This window comes from Pinus tabuliformis, chromosome 9 (genome assembly GCF_031772625.1).
Source record: "Pinus tabuliformis cultivar Carrire ecotype Pingquan chromosome 9, CPIR1, whole genome shotgun sequence".
Lineage (NCBI taxonomy): Eukaryota > Viridiplantae > Streptophyta > Pinopsida > Pinales > Pinaceae > Pinus > Pinus tabuliformis.
The window spans coordinates 501915357-501938137 of NC_142307.1; the positions used below are offsets into that span (position 1 = coordinate 501915357).

The 22781-nt window shown below is 39.9% G+C and overlaps 1 protein-coding gene across 1 annotated transcript in view; it reads right to left on the reverse strand.

Annotated features, from left to right (window-relative positions):
* The window catches only part of PARP1 (poly(ADP-ribose) polymerase 2), a 517112-nt gene that overhangs the window by 429412 nt on the left and 64919 nt on the right, over positions 1-22781 (reverse strand). Inside the window, exons 2-3 of the mRNA XM_089445250.1 lie at positions 1563-1612; positions 1264-1468 (exon numbers count right to left, since the gene is read on the reverse strand). Of these exons, the coding sequence (XP_089301376.1) occupies positions 1264-1468; positions 1563-1612 (255 nt within the window). The remainder of the gene's footprint in view (positions 1-1263; positions 1469-1562; positions 1613-22781) is intronic.

Consider the following 22781-nt stretch of genomic DNA (forward strand, 5'->3'; position numbering starts at 1 on the left):
GTCTGGTTATAAGGACTATATGCTAATATATGACATGTACACGACAAAGCCTATGACAATTGGATACAAATTGATTTATGTATCACATGATAATTTATGATTTTTCATTTTCATGGTCTAACTCCTTAGGCATGAAGAAAATCATTTTCTCTCACATCTTTCAGCTCTTAACATTGACATCCTGGAATAAAGGCAAAGGGAAAAAATACAATGAGGGATGCACTAAAAATATTTCAAGCCAATCCTCACTGCTAATGACTATCATCCCATGAGCTTTTATTTAATGACAACCCTGACATCATCTTTAAACCAACAAATACTTATATATTAATATGATCTTCAACGTTAATCACTGCCATGGGCCCCATGATCAAGTCAGATGAAATTGAAATGTGGGTTTGTATAGAAGTTTAAATCATCCAATAATCTGTCATGCAAAAAATATAAGTGCATGAAGACCAAAACCTTGTGTACGTAGCATAAGATCATATTTATATATTGAAAAAATATGACAAGTCATTACATAGTAAAGAAAATGTTGAATAACAGTCGGACAGTTTCACAGTGGCAAGTAAGAAATTAATATGAGTATAGGGAAGAAAAATTGCAAACCATAATTGAAATTGAAGAGGTCGACGCTTGTAAACACAAAATAAATTCAGATATATCCACATCAAGATGGTGAAAGACAATCTCAGAGGCAAGCAAACCAGCTAGAGGCCCTAAAATAGGGGCAAGATTGAAGATCGAACCATATGATCAGAATCAATAGCCTATCTTTAAGATTCAAATAAAAACTGCAATGAAAACAAGGAGATGAAAGCTAAAAATACACAGAGTAAAGGTATCGGTGCATTTTTATATCAGAAACACCTACATAAATTGAATATGAATGTCAACTGAATTTGTCAACAGGTGATTGTGAGAAATGATTATTATCCTCCCCACCCAGGTTCAACTCCCACAAGTGAAATGTTGAGCTCATATCAAGTATATTGTCGTAATGGATTTGAGCCTTGTTGTACAGCCTGTTGAGCTCATATCAAGTATATTGTCGTAATGGATTTGAGCCTTGTTGTTGTACAGCCTTGAGCCCTGACGAATGTCCTACCCTTGCCTACGGGCTCAAGGGCAGGTGCTTGGTTACATGGGGGTGAAATGTTGAATATCAATGCTTCTGAGAAACACATTTGTTATACTTGTATATTTGCATTTTATTTGGTGCATGAATATGTGTATAACACAATATCAAAGAGATCATACCTCGCCTTTTACAATCTTCTCATTACAGCTTTTACACATTGCACGTGAACTTTTAGCACTCTCTATGGCATATTCATTGCTGCCATCATCTTCAGTACTTCCACCCCCACCCAGCGCAGAACCTTCAACAAGACCTTCAACATACTTCCTGATTTTTTGTTGATCTTCCCATCTAAGTGTGTCAACCCCTTCAACATCATTTAATCTGAAATTACAATCAAGAAATAAAAAAAACCATCAAACCTTCAATACTTTATGTAAGAAAATAATAATACAATGCAACAAGCTAAGATACATACGTTTTAAATTGACCTTTTTTCTTCAGAATACAGCCTGCGTGATTCCACATCTGGACCATAAGACAGGTAAAAGATAGATCAATTTTCCGATGTGTAACATGACTAAAAAGACTAAATTGTACAACAAAAGTAACAGCAATCCACAGAAGGTCAATGTTAAACTCCCAACCCAAAAAAAAAATCATTAAGAATCCTTACCATCATTATTATCAAGTATCAACACATATGTAGGGATCAAATGTATTGCTCTTCAAGATTCCCAAACCTATTCAAATCCTATCTACAGTCACAATGTGCACTGCACATTTCACAAAGAACTGTATGGTGTTGTCTGCGACAGAAAGACTAAATAACAACGCAATAAGACACACCCTCTCTATTTCACAAATAACATAATTGTCAATAAGATGAAATGAATAAATTAAAATCATAGGCAAAATCATCTGACTGGTTACTTTTCCTATTTTGCTTTTCCTCTTCCCACAGAGTGCACTGAGACATGAATCCACAGTTAACTATTAGATAATGCATGCATTAGCCATTTTTCCTCTAGTGGTTGTGATCATACAATCAAGTCACACTGAAATTGTAAAACTTACGAATTTGCAGATATTTTGCTCTCTGAAAAGTATGTGGTAAGACTCATTTCAATGACTGACACTCAATTATTTAGTAAACCTATCTAAGATGAAGATATCATCTGTACAATAGCACCAATGCAAGGTTCTATAGGCAATCACAATCATGTGTGCTTGTTCCAACTAAGATAAAGATATCATCTGTACAAGAACACTACTGCAACGTTGTAGAGCCCATCATAAGAAAGTAAACTTGTACCAAGATGCACTATGAAGTGAGTCTTGGTCTTCTATTTCTAGCATCTTAATATGTTCAGACAATTCTGATCCATGCACCAAGGGGTGATGACCAAGTGTACAATGCTATTGGAACCAAACAGTCCAAGATTAGTTCGCCTGTTGCGGGGTAGACATGAAAAACACCATGTCTACCCTACTCACCATCCTAGATGAAACAGTTTGACTTAGAGCTGACAGATTCGACCCAAACTCAGGCTGGCATACCCAAAACAAGAAAAAAAACCTGCCAAGTTTTAGTAGGTCCAGCCTAGACCCCACCTAGTCAACACAATACCACCAACCCAAAATGCCTATAAACCAAACTTTTGGTCTGATTTTCATCACTCTTACTTATTTCTTGTTGCAGATTTTAAGAAGGGTTTCTAACTAAGTTTTTGAACTTTTGCAAAGTAACTAGGGTTTTGGGCATTTGCATAGCAGCTAAGGTTTTGACCAACATCTAACGGTATCGACTTTTGAGTTGATTGATGCTTTTCTACCAAGATATAAAGATGGTTTCAAGTCTTGACACTTGCCATCAAGCAGTGTATTATTTGAGAACCTTCAATTATTTTGGTCCGTGAATCATAATTTCATGCCATGGTCCAATGTTGTTGGAACTACTAGTGTAATATGTACATGTGGCCACAACCCATTCAAACGTATCATTACCCTTCATATTTGCATCAGGGGGGCCACATTTTCTTTGACAGATTATCCCAACATCAGAGTTGATCCTGTGCATTTTTTGAGCTGATGTCAAAGCCCAGTGTTACATGATTAATTGTGCCTTCACAAGGATTCTTGTGGAACATCACGATGAGGGACAAGTTGTGATGATATATCAATTCTAGTTTTGCTAAATCGTGCATGATCTATGTAAAGTGTTTACTTAGGTGGTTTCTCTAGACTCCTATGGTCAATCATGGCATAACCTTCTAAGTTCCATTTCAAAGATAGCCTTACCCTTATGGCTCGTTCTAACCATCTTATAGAGATCATTTATTGTCAAGATGGGTGTGCTGCAATTATGGGATGGGCCTATTAGAACACATGACAGTTCTCCTAGGTTTTTTCAGTTTACCCTTTGTAAAAGTTATGTTATATTATTGTAAAGGTTTTATACCTAGAACCACACTTCCCCTTTAACATAAGGGTGGATCTATGTATGTATGTCACACTTTGGCATAGGTGATTACTTCCCTAGCACACTGAGTTATTTGATATGTATTTGGTACTTTAAATCATGTTAAAAAACATAATGTGGAGCACTTTCCCCCTCCAAATATTTTTATCTATGTTGCCAGGAAACGTGTCGGTTCGGGGACGGGAACGAGGACGTCATTTTTTGAAATGGGGTGTGTGGGTTCGTTGGGGGTATATTATGATTTATATATATAATATATAAATATTATAAATTATATTATATATGAATTTGTATATTTTTCAACTTTAAACAAGAAAACTAAAATATTTATGATTTAAACTTTATATATTTAAACATGCACATCATTGTACATTCAACATTCACAATGAAATTTCAAAATTTCTAGTTTGATATCAAGTGCAAATTGGAGTTTACATATTAATAAGAATCATGATATATGTCAATTGTCATACTAATTCAAAATTTGCCTTAAGGAATCTCCAAACATAGAACTAGGAAATTTTAAAATACTAAAATAAAAATAGTTAATAGTGAACAATGGCTTCCTCAAGAAATGTCATCAACATCCATGTCATCAGCATCTCTCAAATCCTCAGTTAGCATGCTCTCCAGGTAGGAATCACTCTCATCTTGAGGCTCTTGCTCATCCATAGCAACTGGAGGTAGCTCAATAAGGCCATCTAGTTGTATCTCCTCGTCCACACACACATCATCATCTATGTATTGGTCCCATCTCTTGAAAGGACCCTCCTTGTACCCAAGGGTTTTTTCAAGATATGATACGAAGTGTCTATGAATGTACACTAAGTTCTTTCCCTTCTTTGAGCCCAACCTATTTCTCTTTACTGAATGGATAAAGGCATAAGTACTCCAATTCCTCTTGCAAGATGAAGAACTAGCTACCTGGAATATTAGGGGAAGCCCATTAAATTAATTAAAATTTTAAAAATAAAAACTAAAATGAACCCCAAAGAACCCTAAAGAACCCGATTTTGGGGTTCCAAGTACCCATCATCAGGGTTCTCCGTACCCGTCAAGACAAAAGAACCCAAATTTTTTTAATGGAGAACTCGGCTCTTCATTGAAGAACCCAGTTCTTATGGGTTCTTCTCAAAAGAACCCGTACCTGAATCCGATACTTGGGAATGAGAACTCGGGACGGTTTCGAGAACCCCACCCTCAGGTTTGTGAACCCATGCAACATATATTTTTATGCATTTGCACAATCAAGCAACCCTCCCCAAAGCACCTATCCTTTTTAAGGGGTACTTTACATACTTGTTGGACCATATGTCACAGCTTTTAAGAAGTCATCCCCTTCTTCAATAGGCCATTAGCATTTTACCTCAAATGTGGAGTTTGTTTGAGGAGGTCATTGACCCCTCACTTCTTGAAGATGACAATTGGCATGCTTTAAGGAGTCGGTTACACCTTGGAGACTTCAATTTTGGTTCATCAGATTACTTTTAGAGGAGTCATCCACCTTCTTAGAGCCACATATGCCACCTTAGGTGTCGTGTTTGCTAGGTCGTTTCACTTTTTGAGAGGGCATCCACACCTGGGGGGGTTGTTAAACCTCATTCCTTGCTTGGAGGCTAGACATTGGAGATTTTATCAGTTTTCCTCCTCTTTGATGGAGACATCCTACCTCCATGGAGATTGTTGTGACTATGGCATAACCACTACACATATTTATGTATTGTTGACCTTACCCTTCTTAGCTATTTAACCTAGGATATATCTTGTGTTGGATATAACCTAAGTTGCATGGTATGAGGAAATGGAAATACATCTTTGAAACAAGAACACGCTGGAAACGTGACCCCCAAAAAGTCAAGAAACAGGGAAACGTGAAATATACTTTGAAAGAAAGCATTTAAGTTTTAACATTATAATTTAGAATATAGATACGAATTCATGAATAAATTTGGAGCTACCAAGGAACAAGGCCCAAGAAAATTATTCTAGGGCATATACATACATATCATTGAAATTATTGTGTATATTGGGATACTCATCATCAATATCACCCTCTAAGCATCAAAATACAATGGAAAAAGCTTAACATGTCAAATCTAGATTTTGTTTGAGTGATGGCTACACTTGTACTAGGTCATGATAAAGGAGTTCAACGATCAATGCCACTAATATTAAGGTATATAGAGGGCTTGGTACTCTTGACTAAACGCTATTTCCATAACCTCGTACATGACAGAACCCAATGAGACATTGAAATCCCTTCAATCCTGAAATCGATTAAGTTTGTTGGTTTTGGGGTGAGATCTAAAGTTTTACTTTCTCCATATGAAATCTAATGAGGTTGGAGCCACTCTGAAACATCTTGATTCAATGGTAATGTTAAAACTTTAGGTTAAATTGAACATTACCATTAATTACATAACATATTCTTAAAATTACCATTAATTACATAGGATTAGTAGCACCCTAGGCTTGAATGTTAGGTTGTCCCACTCATAAATTATTTATTTTTTTAAAGTAAGTTGTGTTTGGCCCACACACACAACATAAGCATGTTTTGCTGCCCCATGTGTTGTATGGACATTCATACAACATTCAAACACGATGTACGAATGCTAAAACGCAAGGTTTCAAAACAGTGAAACACGTTTTATCCGAGCTAAAACACTTTTTAACCACATTTCAGAGTTTTTGCATCGAAATGCGGCTAGTATGAGGGGTGTCCCATGTTTCCTATAACTTAGGATTCAACCTATTGTACTTCACAAAGTAAACCTTTGCATCATATGTTTATCATCATTAATATATACTCCCAAGGTCTAAGGTTTGTTGCTCTCTCCAGAAATAGCGTCATTACATCACAAACTTCTAAGGATAAACCCCCCCACCCCCGACCTTAAGAGAGCTAGCCAAAATGAGAGGAGACTTGCACTATAGAGACAATGGTGCTTCTCCTAGGGTTACCTCAAAGTTGAATCTAGGATTACCTCAATGTTGAATATGTGGATTAGAGCCTTTTCCACTTAGATGCAAGCTGAAGAGGTAATACAAAGCCAAGGACATACTTCATTCTTTCATTGTATTACTATGTGTGGTTAAGGCTAACCTAGTCAGCTTTGATACTTCATTCTTTCATTGTATTACTAGGTGTGGTTAAGGCTAACCTAGTCAACTTTGATATGTAGACTCCATAACTCCCTTAAGAGGTGTGCCCATACTCATGTAGGCACATAAACCTCTTGTGAGGAATCAATAACCCTCTCGAGAGAATGCACTACCCAACTTGAGTAGGTATCAAAACAAAACCTAAGCTTTATTCATAAATCATCATGTTTTAATTATTGAGGAAGGCTCCTTAATACAAGTGCTTTAACTTGTATGCCTATGGGCACTATGTATTTGGCATTCTCGTGGTTGTCGTATTTTCTCTCTTATGTGAATTTGTGCAGCGCACTAATGCTCGAGCATATTTCTCTATCTAACACACTTTTGGATCAGCCCTAACACACCTTTAGCACTAGTTTTTTCTCTTTTTACTATAGATTTTTGGGTTGGAGTTTTCATTCCATTCAGTCCCCTCTTTTTCTTTGTTATCGCAACATGGTGTCAAAGTAGGTATGAACCTTTGTTACCTTCTTTGTCCAATGTAAACCACATATGAACCCCAACCTTCCCTGAAATTTCTAAATGGAGAGCAACTCAACCACCAACAACAACAGTGGCTGGTACCGCTAAGGGACTTGATCAAATTGGACACAAGGACACGTGACCTCCCTATAGTCAACATGGTTGGGTGGATGGTTCACCAAATTAAGTTGACTCTTGGGGTTGATCATTTCCTACCTGTTTCCTTGTTGTTGGGTTTTCTTCTTGGTTGTTCATGTTGTTGTGACTAGATTTTGGTGTCGAAAAGAGAACCAAGTCATAGGGTAGTGCTAGCGATTCTTTTTCATGGTGTTTTGCTCATTAGAAAAGATGCTTTTTAGGGTTGTTGGTACTAGTCTTATGCACTAATTACAAAATCCTTGTCCATTATTTCGAGAACCCGACACTAGGGTTTCACCTAGGTCATTTTGCAACCCACTAATTTCTTTAAACCTTTTTATTTCAAGATTGATCCAAAGATTTTAGCTAGTATTGTTGCCCTAACAACTATGAAACGAGATTATTCAGTCATCTCTTTTCAAAAGTTTCCTAGGTTTTATCTTAGGATTTTAACCCAACTTCTCAGGCTCACTACAACAACAAATCCAAAAGTTTGTTTGGATCACATATTTAAGATGGAGTTCAATGTTTGGTCCAAAGTTTTCTTGTCATCAGCTAAGAGAATACATTTTCAAATCTTTTCTTTTAGGGTTTAACCCTTCTTTCACAGTTTTACCCTTATTCAAGGTTGCACTTCCCTGGTAGGACTCCTTGGGTATCTCTAAGGATTTTTACCCTCCTTACAAGAGCAACACTTTCTTCCTAGGGTCTTTTTCCTTCTATTCAAAGTTCAACGATATCTTCTTATTCATCCTTTACAATAACATTCCTCTAAGGTTGTGTTCTTGGCTAAGGCTTGTGCTACCCTAAATACATAAACAATATGTTACGGCTTTCTTGCAAAGATGCCACATTCCCTTCCTTGGTCTATATTATAATAATAATAATCTATATTTAAGGTCACATTCAAGCCAAACACCAAATTGTTGTATCAAACCCCCTCGTTTGTGGAACAAGGGACCTTCCTTTGTGCAGTGAATTCACTGTTGAAGTCTACAAAGGTGTGCATACTCTACTCCCCCCTCTAGTTTTGAACATGTGAACCCTTGGTAAGAAACACATGCTCTTAACCATTAGGCCCACTCGTGTTGTACTATAATAATAATAATAATCCAATTTTAGGGTCACAGCCAAGCCAGACACCAAAATGGTGTATGAGACCCCTTTGTTTGTGGGACAAGGGACCTAGCTCCATGTAACGATTTGACAGCTAAAGTCTAAGAAGGCATACATAATATGTAAATCTACCCCCCTCTAGATTTGAAATTGTCGCATCTTAGGAGGAAACACATGCTCTTAACCATCGGGCCCATACAAGGGATTCCTTCAACTTTACGAAGCTATCATTGTTGAACCTAATGGCCTCAAAATGACTCGTTGCCCTATTCAATAGGGCTACTTATATTGGGTAGATCTAATACAAAATAACTTCATATGCAATAATGATTCACATACGAAGAGTTATGTCTTCAAGTGATTTTAGTTGTGCACTCTCCATATGAGTTTAATCTAGCGTGCCAAACCCTTGATCATGCCATGACTTCCTCAATTTTATTTAGGGTTTTTAAATCCTTTTGTTGTGACATCTTTGATTTTGATAAGTTAGTTTTTATTTATAAAAGAGGGTATAAAAAAAATAAATGAAAATGAAAGATTAAAATAAGAGATGAAATGAAACCCCATCAAAAGAAAATCAAAATTTGTACAAGTGAGCAAATCTAAATGCCACTTCAAAAGAATAAAATTACATTGTAAATAAACTAGCATTTTGTGTGCAGCTTGTTTAAAATGCCACAATCTGATGTTTTGATTTGAATCATATAGTTTAATCATGAGCAAATCATTTAAATTTATGTCTTAAATTAGTGAATAAGTTCACCCAATTGTTTAATCTTGGTAATTAATCTTGGTAGAACATGATTAGATAGGATAGAATAGAATAAAATGATGGCCTAACATGCTCAAAATTTGGCCAAGTGATGTATTAGATTAAGGTTACAAAAATTAGGCAAGTAATTGACCGCTAGAACAAATGTGCCAAATTTTAGATTAATGTTTGTTTGATTACAACTTTTTTCCCCATGGAAAAATCGTAATTTTCATTAAGATAGGAAAATTACATGTAGATGCTATAAGCATATGCATGATTTAGCAGGTTGTGTGCATGTCCATGATTAATAACAAAAATATGTTCCCCACGCAGGGAGCCTGAGCTGCGTGGTCCATGTATGGGCGGTGGTAGTACTGGAAGTGTTCTCCTTCTCGCTGCTCCTGGATCATCCAAAGGTTGCATGGCCTGATCGCTGCCTCTTTGGAAAGTTTGTCAGCGAGTGTGTTTCGTTCCCTGTAGATATGGTGACATGCAAAATTGTCAAAATATGTAATGTATCTATGCACCTCATCCAATATGTGTCGCAATGTGTAAGCATGACATGTTGATGTTTTGTTAATCTAGTTGCAAACAATTTTCGAGTCACCAAAAACTTGTAGATTATGACAGTTTTTTTCAATTGCAAATTGAATGAGATTTTTTGCAGTGATGAGCTCTACATAGTTGTTAGTGCCATTTCCAAGTCCCATTTGAATATGGTAGAAGTGTGAATCTGTTATATATAGTGTTGCCCCACCACCACATCCTGTCTCTTGTGCCGATCCATCAAAATATGCCTAGGGTTGTGAGTGATCAATGGACTCAGGGGTGATAATTCTGGGAGGAGAGTTGGCATCGTCCTCAGGTATAGCGCTGTAGTCGGCAAGGATTCTGGCTATGATGGTTGGCCAATGGGGGGCAGAGTCCTGGAAGATGGTGCAGTTCCTGGCTATCCAAATTTCCCAGCTAATGAGGAGGGGGAGGTTCCTAGCTTTCGGAGTAGGTGTAGATGACCACCAGTTTGCCCATACCTCCCTTGTGGTTTGTCCCCTCCAGATGGTGGTTGAGGGTGTGTGGGATAGAATGGAGTTCCAAAGATCATTAGTGATGGGACATGAGAGAAACAGGTGATCCAAGGTTTCAGTGTTGTCCTTACATAGGCAGCACCAATAAGGTCCATATTGCCCCCTTTTGTTCAGGTTGTCTCCCGTCGGTACCTTATTCTTCAGTATGGACCACATGAGTAATCTTGTTCGAGGAGGTGCTTTGAGCTTCCACATTCCCTTCCACCATAAATCTATGTGGTGAGGCTTGTGTCTATTGGCCAGATGTAGATACCCTTCTTTTGGAGAGTACCGTCCATTTTTTGCGATGGCCCATGTAATCTCATCCTCCCCTTCTCTTATACGAATGTGAGACTCAGTGAGGGCTGTTGTGTAAGTGCTCCAAGATTGGTGCCACTGAATAGGTAGGAGTAGACTGTGGGCTGACTTCCACGCTTGGTGCAGGAAAGTTGATCTCTCCTGGTCCACAATGTGAGTTAAGTGTGTGATACCTTTCTCATTAAGGTTTTGGAGTAAGCCTTCAGGTAGCAGGTGTGCATTCCCACATCCTATCCAAGGGTCACGACCTATGCGAACAGATGTCCCATCAGATATTCTCCACATAAGGCCGTCACGTATAAGTGACAATGAATTCAGAACCGCTTTCCATATGTTTGAGACCCCAGATTTGTTCCAGCTTGATTGTCTCAGCCAGTCCAACAGCCTTAATGGCTCAATATACTTAGCGGCTACAATTTTGGTCCAGAGGTTGTTAGTGGTGACTAATTGCCACCCTAGCTTGGCCACAAGTGCAGAGGAGAAATCTTCCAATTTCTTTATACCCCAACCACCCCATTTCTTAGGGATAGACAGAAGATCCCATTTTGCCCATGCATAAATCCTCCCTTTTTGTTTGCCTTTCCACAAGAATCTGCAGCAGAGGTTTTGTATTCTATTGAGGATGCCTCTTGGAATCCATGCGAGGGACATCCAGTAAACGGGGGTGGCCTCAAGAACCGCTTTGATGAGCACCAATCTTCCGGCTCTGGAAAGATGCTTATGATACCATATATTAAGTCTTCTCTCGAGCTTAGAAATCAACCATATCCAGTCCACTATTTTATATCCGAGTGGCTTCAGTCTGTATCCTAGGTATCAAAGGCCTTCATCTAGCTGCATCAGGGTAAATGGGAACCTTTGTAATGCAAAATGTATCTCATGAGGAGAGCATTCTGAAACTGTAATGGTGGATTTTGAGTTATTAATGATCATGCCTGTAGCGGTTTTGAATAGATTGATGGTGTGTTGGATGGTGGTTAGATCTCCTATCCCCCCATTAAGAAACATTAGCACATCATCCACGAAAAGGAGGTGTGTTATCGTACATCTGTCCGATATCCTGATTCCCGAGAGCCTGCCTCTATGGTGCATGTCCTTGATCAGTCTGCTAAGCCCTTCCATGACTAGGAGGAAAAGTAGGGGAGATAATGGGCAACCTTGTCTGAGTCCTCTTTCAGAGCCAAAGAAAGGAGATGCAGCCCCATTTATCAGGACACTAAAGGATATATTAGTAATGCAGCACATGATCCATTTAATAACTCCCACAGGAAATCCTAAATGAGTAAGGAGCATTCTGATGTATAGCCAGCTTACCCGGTCGAAAGCTTTTGATAGATCTGCCTTGAGGATCATACCTTTGATCTTCTTAGTCTGTATGGAGTGCAATACTTCCTGGGCCGTTCCTATGGCCTCATGTATCTGACGATCCTGTAGGAAGGCAAATTGTTCTGAAGATATGTGGGTGGAAAGGATGGGGCGGAGGCAGTTTGCAATGATTTTGGATATGATTTTGTATAAGCAATTACACAGGGAGATGGGTCGAAAATCATTGAAAGATGACGGATTGTCTGATTTGGGGATGAGGGCGATGAAGGTGGAATTGATGGCCCCATGCATACGGCCAGTCATCCTGCATTCCTCGATGACCTTGAGCAAATCTTGTCCTAGAATGTCAAAAAAGGCCAGATAGAACTCTACCGTCCAACCATCTGGACCAGGGCTCTTATCCTTCTTAAACCATTTCAGGGTGGCCTCCAGCTCCCCCAGTGTGACTTCTCTATAAAGATCCATAACATCCTCTTGTTCGATAAACCGAGGGAAAAGCTGTGCTACTCTAATGATCTCTGCTAGGGTGGCATTAGGGGGGGCCTGGTAGACCTGTTTGAAGTGAGAGGTAGCCAGGGAGGCCAGGTGAGGGAAGGTGTCCACCTCAACTCCTTGCTCATTTGTCAGTTTCCATATAGTATTAATAACTTTTCTTCCATTTGCAAATTTATGGAAAAATTTCAGTGTTTCATGGGGACGCATCCCCCAGGGTCGGGTGCATGCACCCTTCGCACCCCACACACCCAGGATGGGGGGACGTCTGGGGAAACGTTTCCCCACGTCCCCCTTTTGGGGAGTCCCCACGTCCCCCTTTTGGGGAGACACGGGGAGACGCAGGGGGGGACGTTTCCCCAATGTAGGGGAAGCAACTCCCCAAAAGGGAGACGCCTGGGCGTCCCCCCTCAATATGGGCTATGCATCCCCCGGTAAATTTGCTTGTAAACAATGATTTATGAAAAGGAAAACCAGGCGTCCCCCCTCAATATGGGCTATGCATCCCCCGATAAATTTGCTTGTAAACAATGATTTATGACAAGGAAAACCTAGTATTTGACCAAATTTCCATACTAATGCTATGCAATTCATGGTAATGTTAAATTCTTAAAGTAAAAGGATGAAAATGAAAGATAAAGTAAAAGTGACATTCTCCTTTATCTTTCATTTTCATCCTTTTACTTAAATTTTTAACATTACCATGAAATGACTCAGGATGTTTGAGAGTGGTTCTGACCTCATTGGATTCATATGGAGAAAGTAGAATTTCAGATCTCACTCAAAATCCAGCAAACTTAACAGTTTTTCAGGAATTCAGGATTCGATGGATTCCAAAGTTTCCATTGCATTTTGTCATGTACAAGGGTATGGAATTAGTATTTAATCAGGAGCACCAAGCCCTCTTTGTACTTTAGAGTGACTTTTAGACTCATCACTCCACTGTTTTTGAGTTTTAGTTATATCAATTTACTATTCCAGTATTCAGATTTCAATATCTATTATAGTCTATTATGCTTAGTACTAATTAGATTCTAGAATGATGAATGATGAATTCTAATTTTAAATCAATTTAGAATCTAGAATGATGAATTTAATTTTTAAATCAATGTAGATTCTAGAATGGTGAATAATGAATAATGAATATGGATTGGAGTATTTCATTATTGAATCTCGTGATCTATGGATGAATCATGTATGTATTGGTAAGGATTCCCCCTAAATTTCCCTAAGATTTGAGGGTACTCCCACACGTCCCCCTTGTGCGTCTCCCCGTCACCGAGTCTTGGTGGAACATTGAAAAATTTGGAATTATCATCTCCTTCCTTCAGCCAAATAGCTCTGCTCCACAATCTCCAAGTTTCCTCCCTTTCCTTGAGAATGTTTCCTCGCTTGGATGTTAAATCTGTGAGCTTATCCCTGAGTTCATTTGAAGGGAAGGTGCCCCTACTGTTTTCCTCCAGATTGGCAATCTCTAGTTCGATATTGTTTAACAGATGCTCTTTTGCACTCCTCTTATTATGTGCCCATATCTTGGATAGCTTCTTCAATTCCTTCAGATTGGCCACGAACCCTTCCGTTATGTTCCCTCTGATCGCAGGTGGGTGGGCCTTCCAAAAGTCTGTGACGAGGCGTATATAGGAGTTATCTTTCAACCATGTAGAATTGAATTTGAAAGGTGCTCGTGGTTTTCTTACATTGCCCCAGATGTCAAGGTAAATTGGCAGATGGTCTGAAAGCCCACCCGATCCCACCCACTGGCGATAAGTGAAACCCTGCTCCAAGAATCGTTCCTTGATGAGGAAACAATCGAGTCTCCTGGCAAGGTTGTCCTCCCCGCTTCTTCTATTCCTCCAGGTCGGAACAAGTTTGGCAGATGGGATATCAATGAGATTGTGTGAATCTAGGAGCTGCTCAAAGAAGACCACTAAGGGGTCAGCTTGTGCATGGTGCCCCCAAGACTCTGAGAAGCCTAGAGAGAAATTTAGGTCTCCTCCCAGAATGATGTTATCAGATTGTAAAATGTTGGCTGACAAAAGTTGCTCCCAGAAATTCTCCCGATGGTGGCAAGGCCCATATATATTTATCATTCTGATCTCTGATCCCAGTTCAATAGAGTATATATCCGCCCCAATGAAGCCGATGCCCCCCCAAGTGCCCTTTAGATTAATTGAGTGGGAGTTGTAACCCAAAGCGATGCCCCCCGAGCAGCCATTTACATCAATAGCTTGGAAGTGCCATCCCGGGAGCATGGATTCCATTAGAGGGGAAATGGTATCGACACACCCAGGGTTTCTTGTAGGAAGACCAGATCAATCGGCTCCTTCTAGAGAAGCCTCCGCAGTGCTAGTTTTTTCTCGGGACTAGCAATCCCTTTGCAATTGAAGGAGAGTACCTTCATGGGGGAGACAACTCCAAGGGGCTCTGTGCTCTAAGGACCCTATCGAGTGTAAGTTGTTTGCCTGTGGCCACCTCCATTCCTGCCTTCTGTTTAGCTTTTGACAGGGAGGAAGGTCTGCCTCGAGGGAGCTTCGGAGTGGTGGAGGGAGGGACAAGTCCAATGCCAATAGCATCCAGCGTCGGTGTCCGAGAATGTGATCGGAGGTGGTATCAGTGAGGGGCGGGATCAGATCCAGGGTTCAATTCCCATGGCGTCTCCACTGAGGTGGTAGGGGGAGTATGGGATGGAACAGGTACATGAGAATTGAGGGGACAAACCGGGTGACTTAGGCTGGGTTGTGGCTTATCCGAGACCTGCCGAGCTCCCTTAGAATTATCCTTATGAGCAGATGTACAATTAATAGATGCAGAGCAAGGGATAGGATTGGACATACTCGAAGATAGCGCGACTCCAGCAGCCGCCTTAGACCTAGTCAGCAGAGGTGAAGGTGGCCGAAGAGGTGCTTTCCCGCGCTTCTTCAGAGCCGTCGAGGCAAGCCTGGATCCATCTGCATCAGTGTCCATTTGATCTGCCTCATCTGAGTGATCTGCCTATGGCTGAGCTCCCCCAGATGGAGAGGACTTCCCTTTGTTGCCCGCCTTTGATTTCGTGAGAAGAGGGCAGTCCTTGTAGAGGTGTCCCACCTTGTGGCAATGTCTGCAACGAAAGGGGACTCCCTCATAGTCCAGTATCTGGATACGATTATAGTTCCTCCATCGTAGAGTGACTTTTTCCTGTAACCCTCCTCTAATGTCCAGGTGAACCAGTATCCGCGCATAGGCCATAACCCCAGTAGAGAGATAGGATCTATCATAGTCTAGGTATGTACCCAGAGAATTCCCAATTCTCCTGAAGATGTCTTCGGTCCAGAAATGGAGTGGCAGTCCAGGGAGGTGGACCCAAATTGGCCCCGCCCCAAGTTGTTCTCTGTCCGGGTCAAAAAGCGGACTCCATCTCCTTAACATAACCGGGGCCTGTTCTATGTGCCAGAAAGAGGATAAAACCCAATTGGTGTGTTCTGCTCGCGCGAATCGCAGAGCAAACCAGCCACGAACAAATGTTTGAACAAAAGGCAGATCGGCCAGGTGATGGCCCCAGATTTCTGCAACCCACTGCTTAAGTCTTGCCGCAGTGTAGTTCCTTCCCCTGACTCTTGCCATGTCCATGGTATCTTGCCACTGAAAATCTTCTTCCCAATCAATAAATACTTCTTGTGCCCTAGGTTTGACACACCTTTGCTTCTTCCCAAGACTTGGCTCCGCATCCTCAGCACATTCTGGGGTTTCTTCAAGATTAGGGTTAAGAGGGTTAGGGTTTGGGGATGACGGATCCGAACCAGTAGGGAATGTGTCCAGGAGGGGAGGGACGTTTGAGTAGCAGCCAGAGGGGTGTGCAGGCTCCAAGGGCGAGGAAGAGGGAGCAAGATAGGGCGGAGCCTCTCCGAGCAGAGACTGGGATGGGAAATGAGAGGCTGCAGAGGGTTGGAGGGAGGATATGCCGGATGACCCAACTGCCTGATCTGGGCCAGATAACCTGGAAGCGAAATGATGGGGGATTGGCGTCAGAGGGGGAGCGGCTGAAGCCGGCCAGGTAACAGGTACTTCCGGGAGGTCGATAACTGCACTGGTCTGTCCCATGAGCAGCAGAAGCAGAGCGATAACCTCAGTGAGTTCTCTGTTGAACGAGAAGTAAGCCTCGGAACTGGACTGCCTGCCAAAGATGGATATGCCCTCAAGGGGGTCCTCAGAGTAGTCAATAAGGTCGGTCTCCATTGATGCCCAGGGGTTACGCCAGCTGCCACCGTTTTCCGAAGTAACCGACACAGGCGGGGACCAAAAACGATAGCGCGAAACCGAAAGGCGATAGGGTTCAGTCACCATTGCGGGAGGTAAGATGGGGTGCGATGGAACGGGGGTTGCTAAACAGTTATGGTCAAGGAGCTGCAGGGGAACGGGCCTAGGCTGCAAGCTAGTACCAGGTGTACCGCAAAGGGCCTACCCCGTGTCAGGGTGCAGTCGCGCCGAATCCATCAAAGAGAATCTATGTTTGATTACAACCTAATTACCTTTTAAATGTGATTAATTATTGTGTAAATAAAACCTTTTGATGTTTTTTTTACTAAAGTCGTAAAACGATAAACGAAATTTGTTGTGAAGCGCTAAGTTGCTAACAAGCAGATACCTTTGGACCGCGATCCTCTTCCCCGCCCAGATCAATGACAAGGAAGCCCTTTCGCACCCCCTTTGACTGTTGCTCGATAACGGCAAGGGGAGGGCGTCCAAAAAGCGGTTTCTCTTATTGCGGGCCCATTGCAACGTGCCACCCCCTCCTTACTTCGCACTCCCCCTGCTCATTACCACTTACCACTACCAACCCCCCCCCCCCCCCAAAATCCACTCATTCCAGTTCATCCATACGTCAACCTGCCAACGATTATCCCCATTTTCTGCGCCTTCCGCCCACTAATCTTTTTCCTCCACATGTCCATATCCGTTATGCTCCTATCTGTTTCTCCTATCCATTTCCTTATCTGTTACCAACTTCCCATCGGCCATCAATGAACATCCTCCCGTTTGGTAACGGTTTCCTTCTAATGGTTATGCATTTCCCCATTATAAATAAACCCCTCATCCCCTTCGCGCAATTTCCCTAGTTTTATTTTTAATTTCTGATTTACAAGTTTTCAAAGCTTGACTGCTCTCTGCGCTTACTTTGCAGCATAGCCAGATTTACCATCAGAACGAAGACTGCTCTCTGTTAGGTATTCCTACTCCCAACCTTCTGTTGTTTCTTCCACCCATTTTTACAAATATGGAACCAAAAAGAAAGGACTAGCCCTCTGGTAGTAAAACCTCATCGCAAGAAAATCCCAAAGTCACTGATACCCTAGACCTTGACCACATTCCCTTAGCTGATCAATTTTTCAAAATTGTGGACACAGAGTGCAAATTCGATATGTTCAAATTGCACCATTGGTTAAAACAGACTTATCAAGACTCAAAAGATGAAATCAACCTATGGGAATCTTTATTGCCCATGTTCATGTTTCCTCAGACCCATCCATTTCCTGATTTAGTCATGTGGTGTCAAGCTAGGTACAATCCCCTGCAGAGAACTATGGTAGCTCAGAATGGAGACATTCTGATATCTATCACACCTGAAACCATCAATAAAATGCTTCTTATCCCTGAGAATGATTCCCTTAGCTTTTCTCCACTGTTGTCCTCATGGATCTATACCATAAGCTCACTTTCCCCCAAAGAGCTCAAATTTTTGAGATCTTTCTTCCAGAAGATGTTGAACTTCCTAAAAAGAACCCTCCTTATTCAACATCCATGTTCCCTGAGAGAGCTAAACATATCATTTCTTTAGTTTCTTGCTTGTTAGGTTACCAAACAGATCAATGGGTAGATGAATCTATTCTAGGTTATCTATCCATCTTCTCCAAAGAACACAAACCAGCTTTCATGTATAATTACAATCAATTTTTGGTTGAAAGTATGCATGAACAATTAATGAAAATCATTATTGAAGGAGTATTCAAGTATTCTTTTGTATTAGTGCATATGTTCATTTTTCAACAAGGAGACATGTTGCCTATAACCTTACACAAGCAGGATGATCAACAAGTAAGATCAAAAGGAACTCAACTGAGTTCAAATTTTCAGATTTCATCGACTGTTTTATTCATCCAGTTGCACAGATTCTCAGCAGCCAGAGTGAGCCTAGAATCAGTCCAGAAATTAAAAGAATTATGCACCTGAGTGACCAAGCTAAGACAGGAGACTAGTATCTTTACCAAAATTACACAAAAATTATGGTGTATAGCTGTGAGTTAGCTCCATACAAATTGCCTAAATATATTCCAATGAGAATTTTCTCTCTAGAATATATAAGGCAAATGATCAACATGGATGAGCTACATTTTGTTTCAGGGAAGAGAAAATCTCAGTTTAAGATCAAATCCCAAGTGGGATCATTTATTTGCAATACCAGATCAGCAGGCATTGAAGCAGACTCAATCCTCAGACAGATGGGATTCCAACCAAGTTTCACCTGGTCTTATGACCCATTTAATATAATCTCCAACTTAAGGGTGGAACTCAAAACCACACCTTACAATCATACTCCAAGACCAGAGATTGAAAAATATAGAAATCAAGAATAGTGGGAGGAAAACACACTTCAGGAAGTAGAAGAACAGATTTTACCTCCTTCTACCCTCCAGACTCCCACTTCTCAAAGCAAGCAGGAAAAGAGGCCAAGAGAAGAATCTTCATCTTCAACAAAGGGTGCAAAGGAATTCGTTATTTATCAGAAGAAACAAAAGATTGACTCCAAAGGTACTACTACTCAAGGTCAAAAAGAGCCTATAATCATCAATCTGGATGATTCACAGGTTTCTACAGGGTCAGAAGAAAATGTACTCACCACTCCATCCTATTCTTCAGTTTCACAGAATTTATTGGAGATCACCCAGTCAGTAGGAGTAAGTGAGCAAGAGGAGCCAAACATCTTCACCAATTTCCTTGAAATTAAACAAAAGAATGAATCTCTGAAGGCAAATGTCTATGCTCAATTTTGGAAACAGACATCTACTTCACAACACAGGTTATTGACAGCCTTTGACAGTGAAAAAGGCAGGATGCAAATGGCATTCCTACAAGCTCAAGTGCCTTTTCCAAAGGCTTCTTTAGACTACAAGAAGACCATATTTTCCTTTGATGCCAACCAGATACACCCAATCGACCAGATGGACATGCACAGACAGTCTGGTGAGATGCTTTTCTCTACCATGACTAACATTGCTATGGCATTGTCAAAATTAAGAACAGCTCTTTCAAATGTGCAGTCACAATTAAAGATAGAAAAGATATCCTCTTTGGCAAAGGATAACAGGGTAAAATCATTAGAAGACTTAGTGATCAAAATTGGGTATGATCCCACTGATGTTAAAGCTACAGAGGACATTATCAAAAAGAAGAATGCAGATATTTTAGCATTAAGGAAGCAGCTCAAACTACCTTCTACAGAGGATCCTCAAAACTAAGGAGCAACACAAAGAAGAAATGCTCATATTAATCATTGAGCAAAATGTACAAATAAAGAGGATGGAAGAGTAAATAGAAAGATTACTTAAAGAAAAGGAAGAATCTGCTCAAGTGGCCATAGCTCCAACTACAGTTATACCCATTATAGTGGCAGGGACAGAAGGGGAATCGACATCAGCAACAGCAGAGTCTATATCAATAGCAAGTGATTTAAACAAAGTCATACATGAGTTGTCTCTCCAAAGACAAGAAAATGAAAGGCTTCACAAGAAATTCAAAAATTTGGAGACACAGAAGATTAAGAATGATACTCTTTATGTTGAAGAGATGCAAAAGTCCCACATATTGACAAGAAGGATTGAAGAGTTGGAGAATGAGTCACTAATGGCTCAGACCTTGGCCCAAGCCAAGGAAAATATTTGGATAGATATTAGTCAAGCTATAACTGAAGTTTGGCCCTCCATATAGATTATTTTTTAACAGGAAGAGCTCATTAATAGATGCCAGATGGCTATTGAAGAAGTCGGTGCACTCCTTAAGGAAAAACCAAGTGAAGCTACAAATATGATTAAAGTGCTCAATTCAAAAACCAAGGTCGAATTGGAAGAGATTCAGATTGTTGATAGGACAGAAACTATTCTGGAGATTAAAAAAGTTTTGCAGAAAAAGAATCTCATGACTCAGTTGGAGACAAAATGCCAGACCTTGAAAACTGTTGTCCAAAGGTTTCATTTCAAGTTCAACTTGCTCAACCAAAGAGGACTGCCAGGATTAGTGGCACCAAATGACAGGTTAATCAGTTTGGAGGAATATTGTCAAAAGCTTTATACAATTGCAACTGATAAAACTAAATTTGCAAGTATTAAAGGTCACCTTACAAGGAAGGAATTCTTAGAGGCTTTGAATTTTGATTTAATAATCAAGCATGAAATCAAACATATCTTTGTTAATAAGCCTACTTTTGAAAAGTATACTGAGGTTGATGAAGTCTACAGAAAACTGATTAATCTTTCTATACCAAGTGAAGATAGATGGGATCACTTGTGTGAAATCATCGAGTAACTTTCATCACCAACTGACAGACAGCAAGGCAACACTTTTTGGGGGCCAGATCATCAACAAATTCCTTGAAGATAGTGCCAGCAACTCAGCAGTTTTGGGATTCCTATATTTTTGTACTATTTTTGTATTTTGTTAAAGGATGTCTCTAGAAGATCTTTCATTTTGTATAAATAACTCTTCCTTTGAGTTATTATGGGTTGAACCCTTGGATGAGCTTTCAAAGCAGAATTGTAATCAAACTGGAGATTTGCTTCAAATTAATGAAAGGATTCTGGATTTGCCTCAAATAGTTTGTCTCCTTGTGAGTTTTTCTTATGTGTTCATTTCATTATGTTTTTCTTCATGTATTTAAGTTTTTATGGAGAAATTTGGGTAAGATTAAACTGAATATCAGTCCATCTTAAATCCCCTGTGAAGTTATCATCAATAATTAGAGATTAGTTTATAAAAATATTTGTTATTATAAACTCCTCTATATATATAAATTGTCACACCCATCTTCACAAGATTAAAAACGTTTTGTTGAGCAGGTAAATATTTTTTACATGCATACTCTCTTATAATCAATTAATATTCAGTTTGAATATTTAGTAAGTTGTAATTCTTTAAAACTCTACTATTCATTCAATTAAAATCAATTAACTATTTGAAGAAAAATAAACAGCCCTTTCATTTTATTTAGCAAGTGTTAAAGTTCAAGCACCTTCCTTTAACTGTTCATAACATCGGTCATCCAAAATTTTCAAAACAAACAAAACATTTTAGATGCTCTGGCATCATTAATTAACCTAGAATCATCTCAGAGGACGACACCTTCCAATACAAATATCATCTTTAATGGAGTTTCTAACTGCAGTACTCTTGCATCATTTCCTTTGCTTCTAATTGGGGATTCTTCTTACAATGCTTGGTGGTAGCTTTATAGTGTGATACATAGACTTATGTGATGCTCTAACTCAACATTTGGTTCATAGTGGCATTCATGGGGGCTTATGACCACTTGCTCCCATGATGGAGCTACATGCTTACCCACCTTATTTAATGGAGCTTCTATTCACATGACCACAAGATCCTTTAAACTACTTTGGATACATTCTCCACGAACAAGTCTCAATGTAGTATGATGGATATCTGCTTTCCACATTATGAAGTTTTTCTTTATTAGATGTATTGTTTTCAGCCACTTTAGCCTTAAGGACAGCTAGAACCACTCTTTGTGCCATCAATTAATCAAAATGTTACAATTGTTCTTTCTCTATACGACTTTGGCTTACTTTGGAAGCTCTGCCCTTTTGCTTTGACCAATCATCATTCTTGTGGATTTTGACCTTTCTTAAAAAGCTCAACTTATCCTCTTGTATTTTGTTACTTGAGGATATGTGATCGTATGTGGCCTTTTGGTATTAGTCAGTAGCTTTTATGCTGGAGACATTTCTTTGGGATTGAAAGAAGGCGTGTTCTTGGAAAATTTGTGAGTATTTACTACATATCTTTTATGGTTTTACATGTAATGAAATATTGTTCGGGTTTCTACTTGTTCCTTGTCTAAATGTAAATTTTTAATGGAAATTATTAGTAAAGTGTTCCATGTTTAATCTATTTTCCTTGAACTCCCTAGAAAACCTCCTAGTGAGCATTTTCCTAGTTAATTTCTCCCCCCATAAAAAGATACCTAGGGTTAGGAAGTGCAAACTAGGGTTTAGGCCTTACTCCATGCAAAAATTTCATATCTCTAGGTTTTAAGTTCTTAAGACTCTGTCACCCAAGTAGGGAAAAGGCATTGGGATCCCCTTTGATGATCAAACTATTGAAAATTTTATCTTTTTT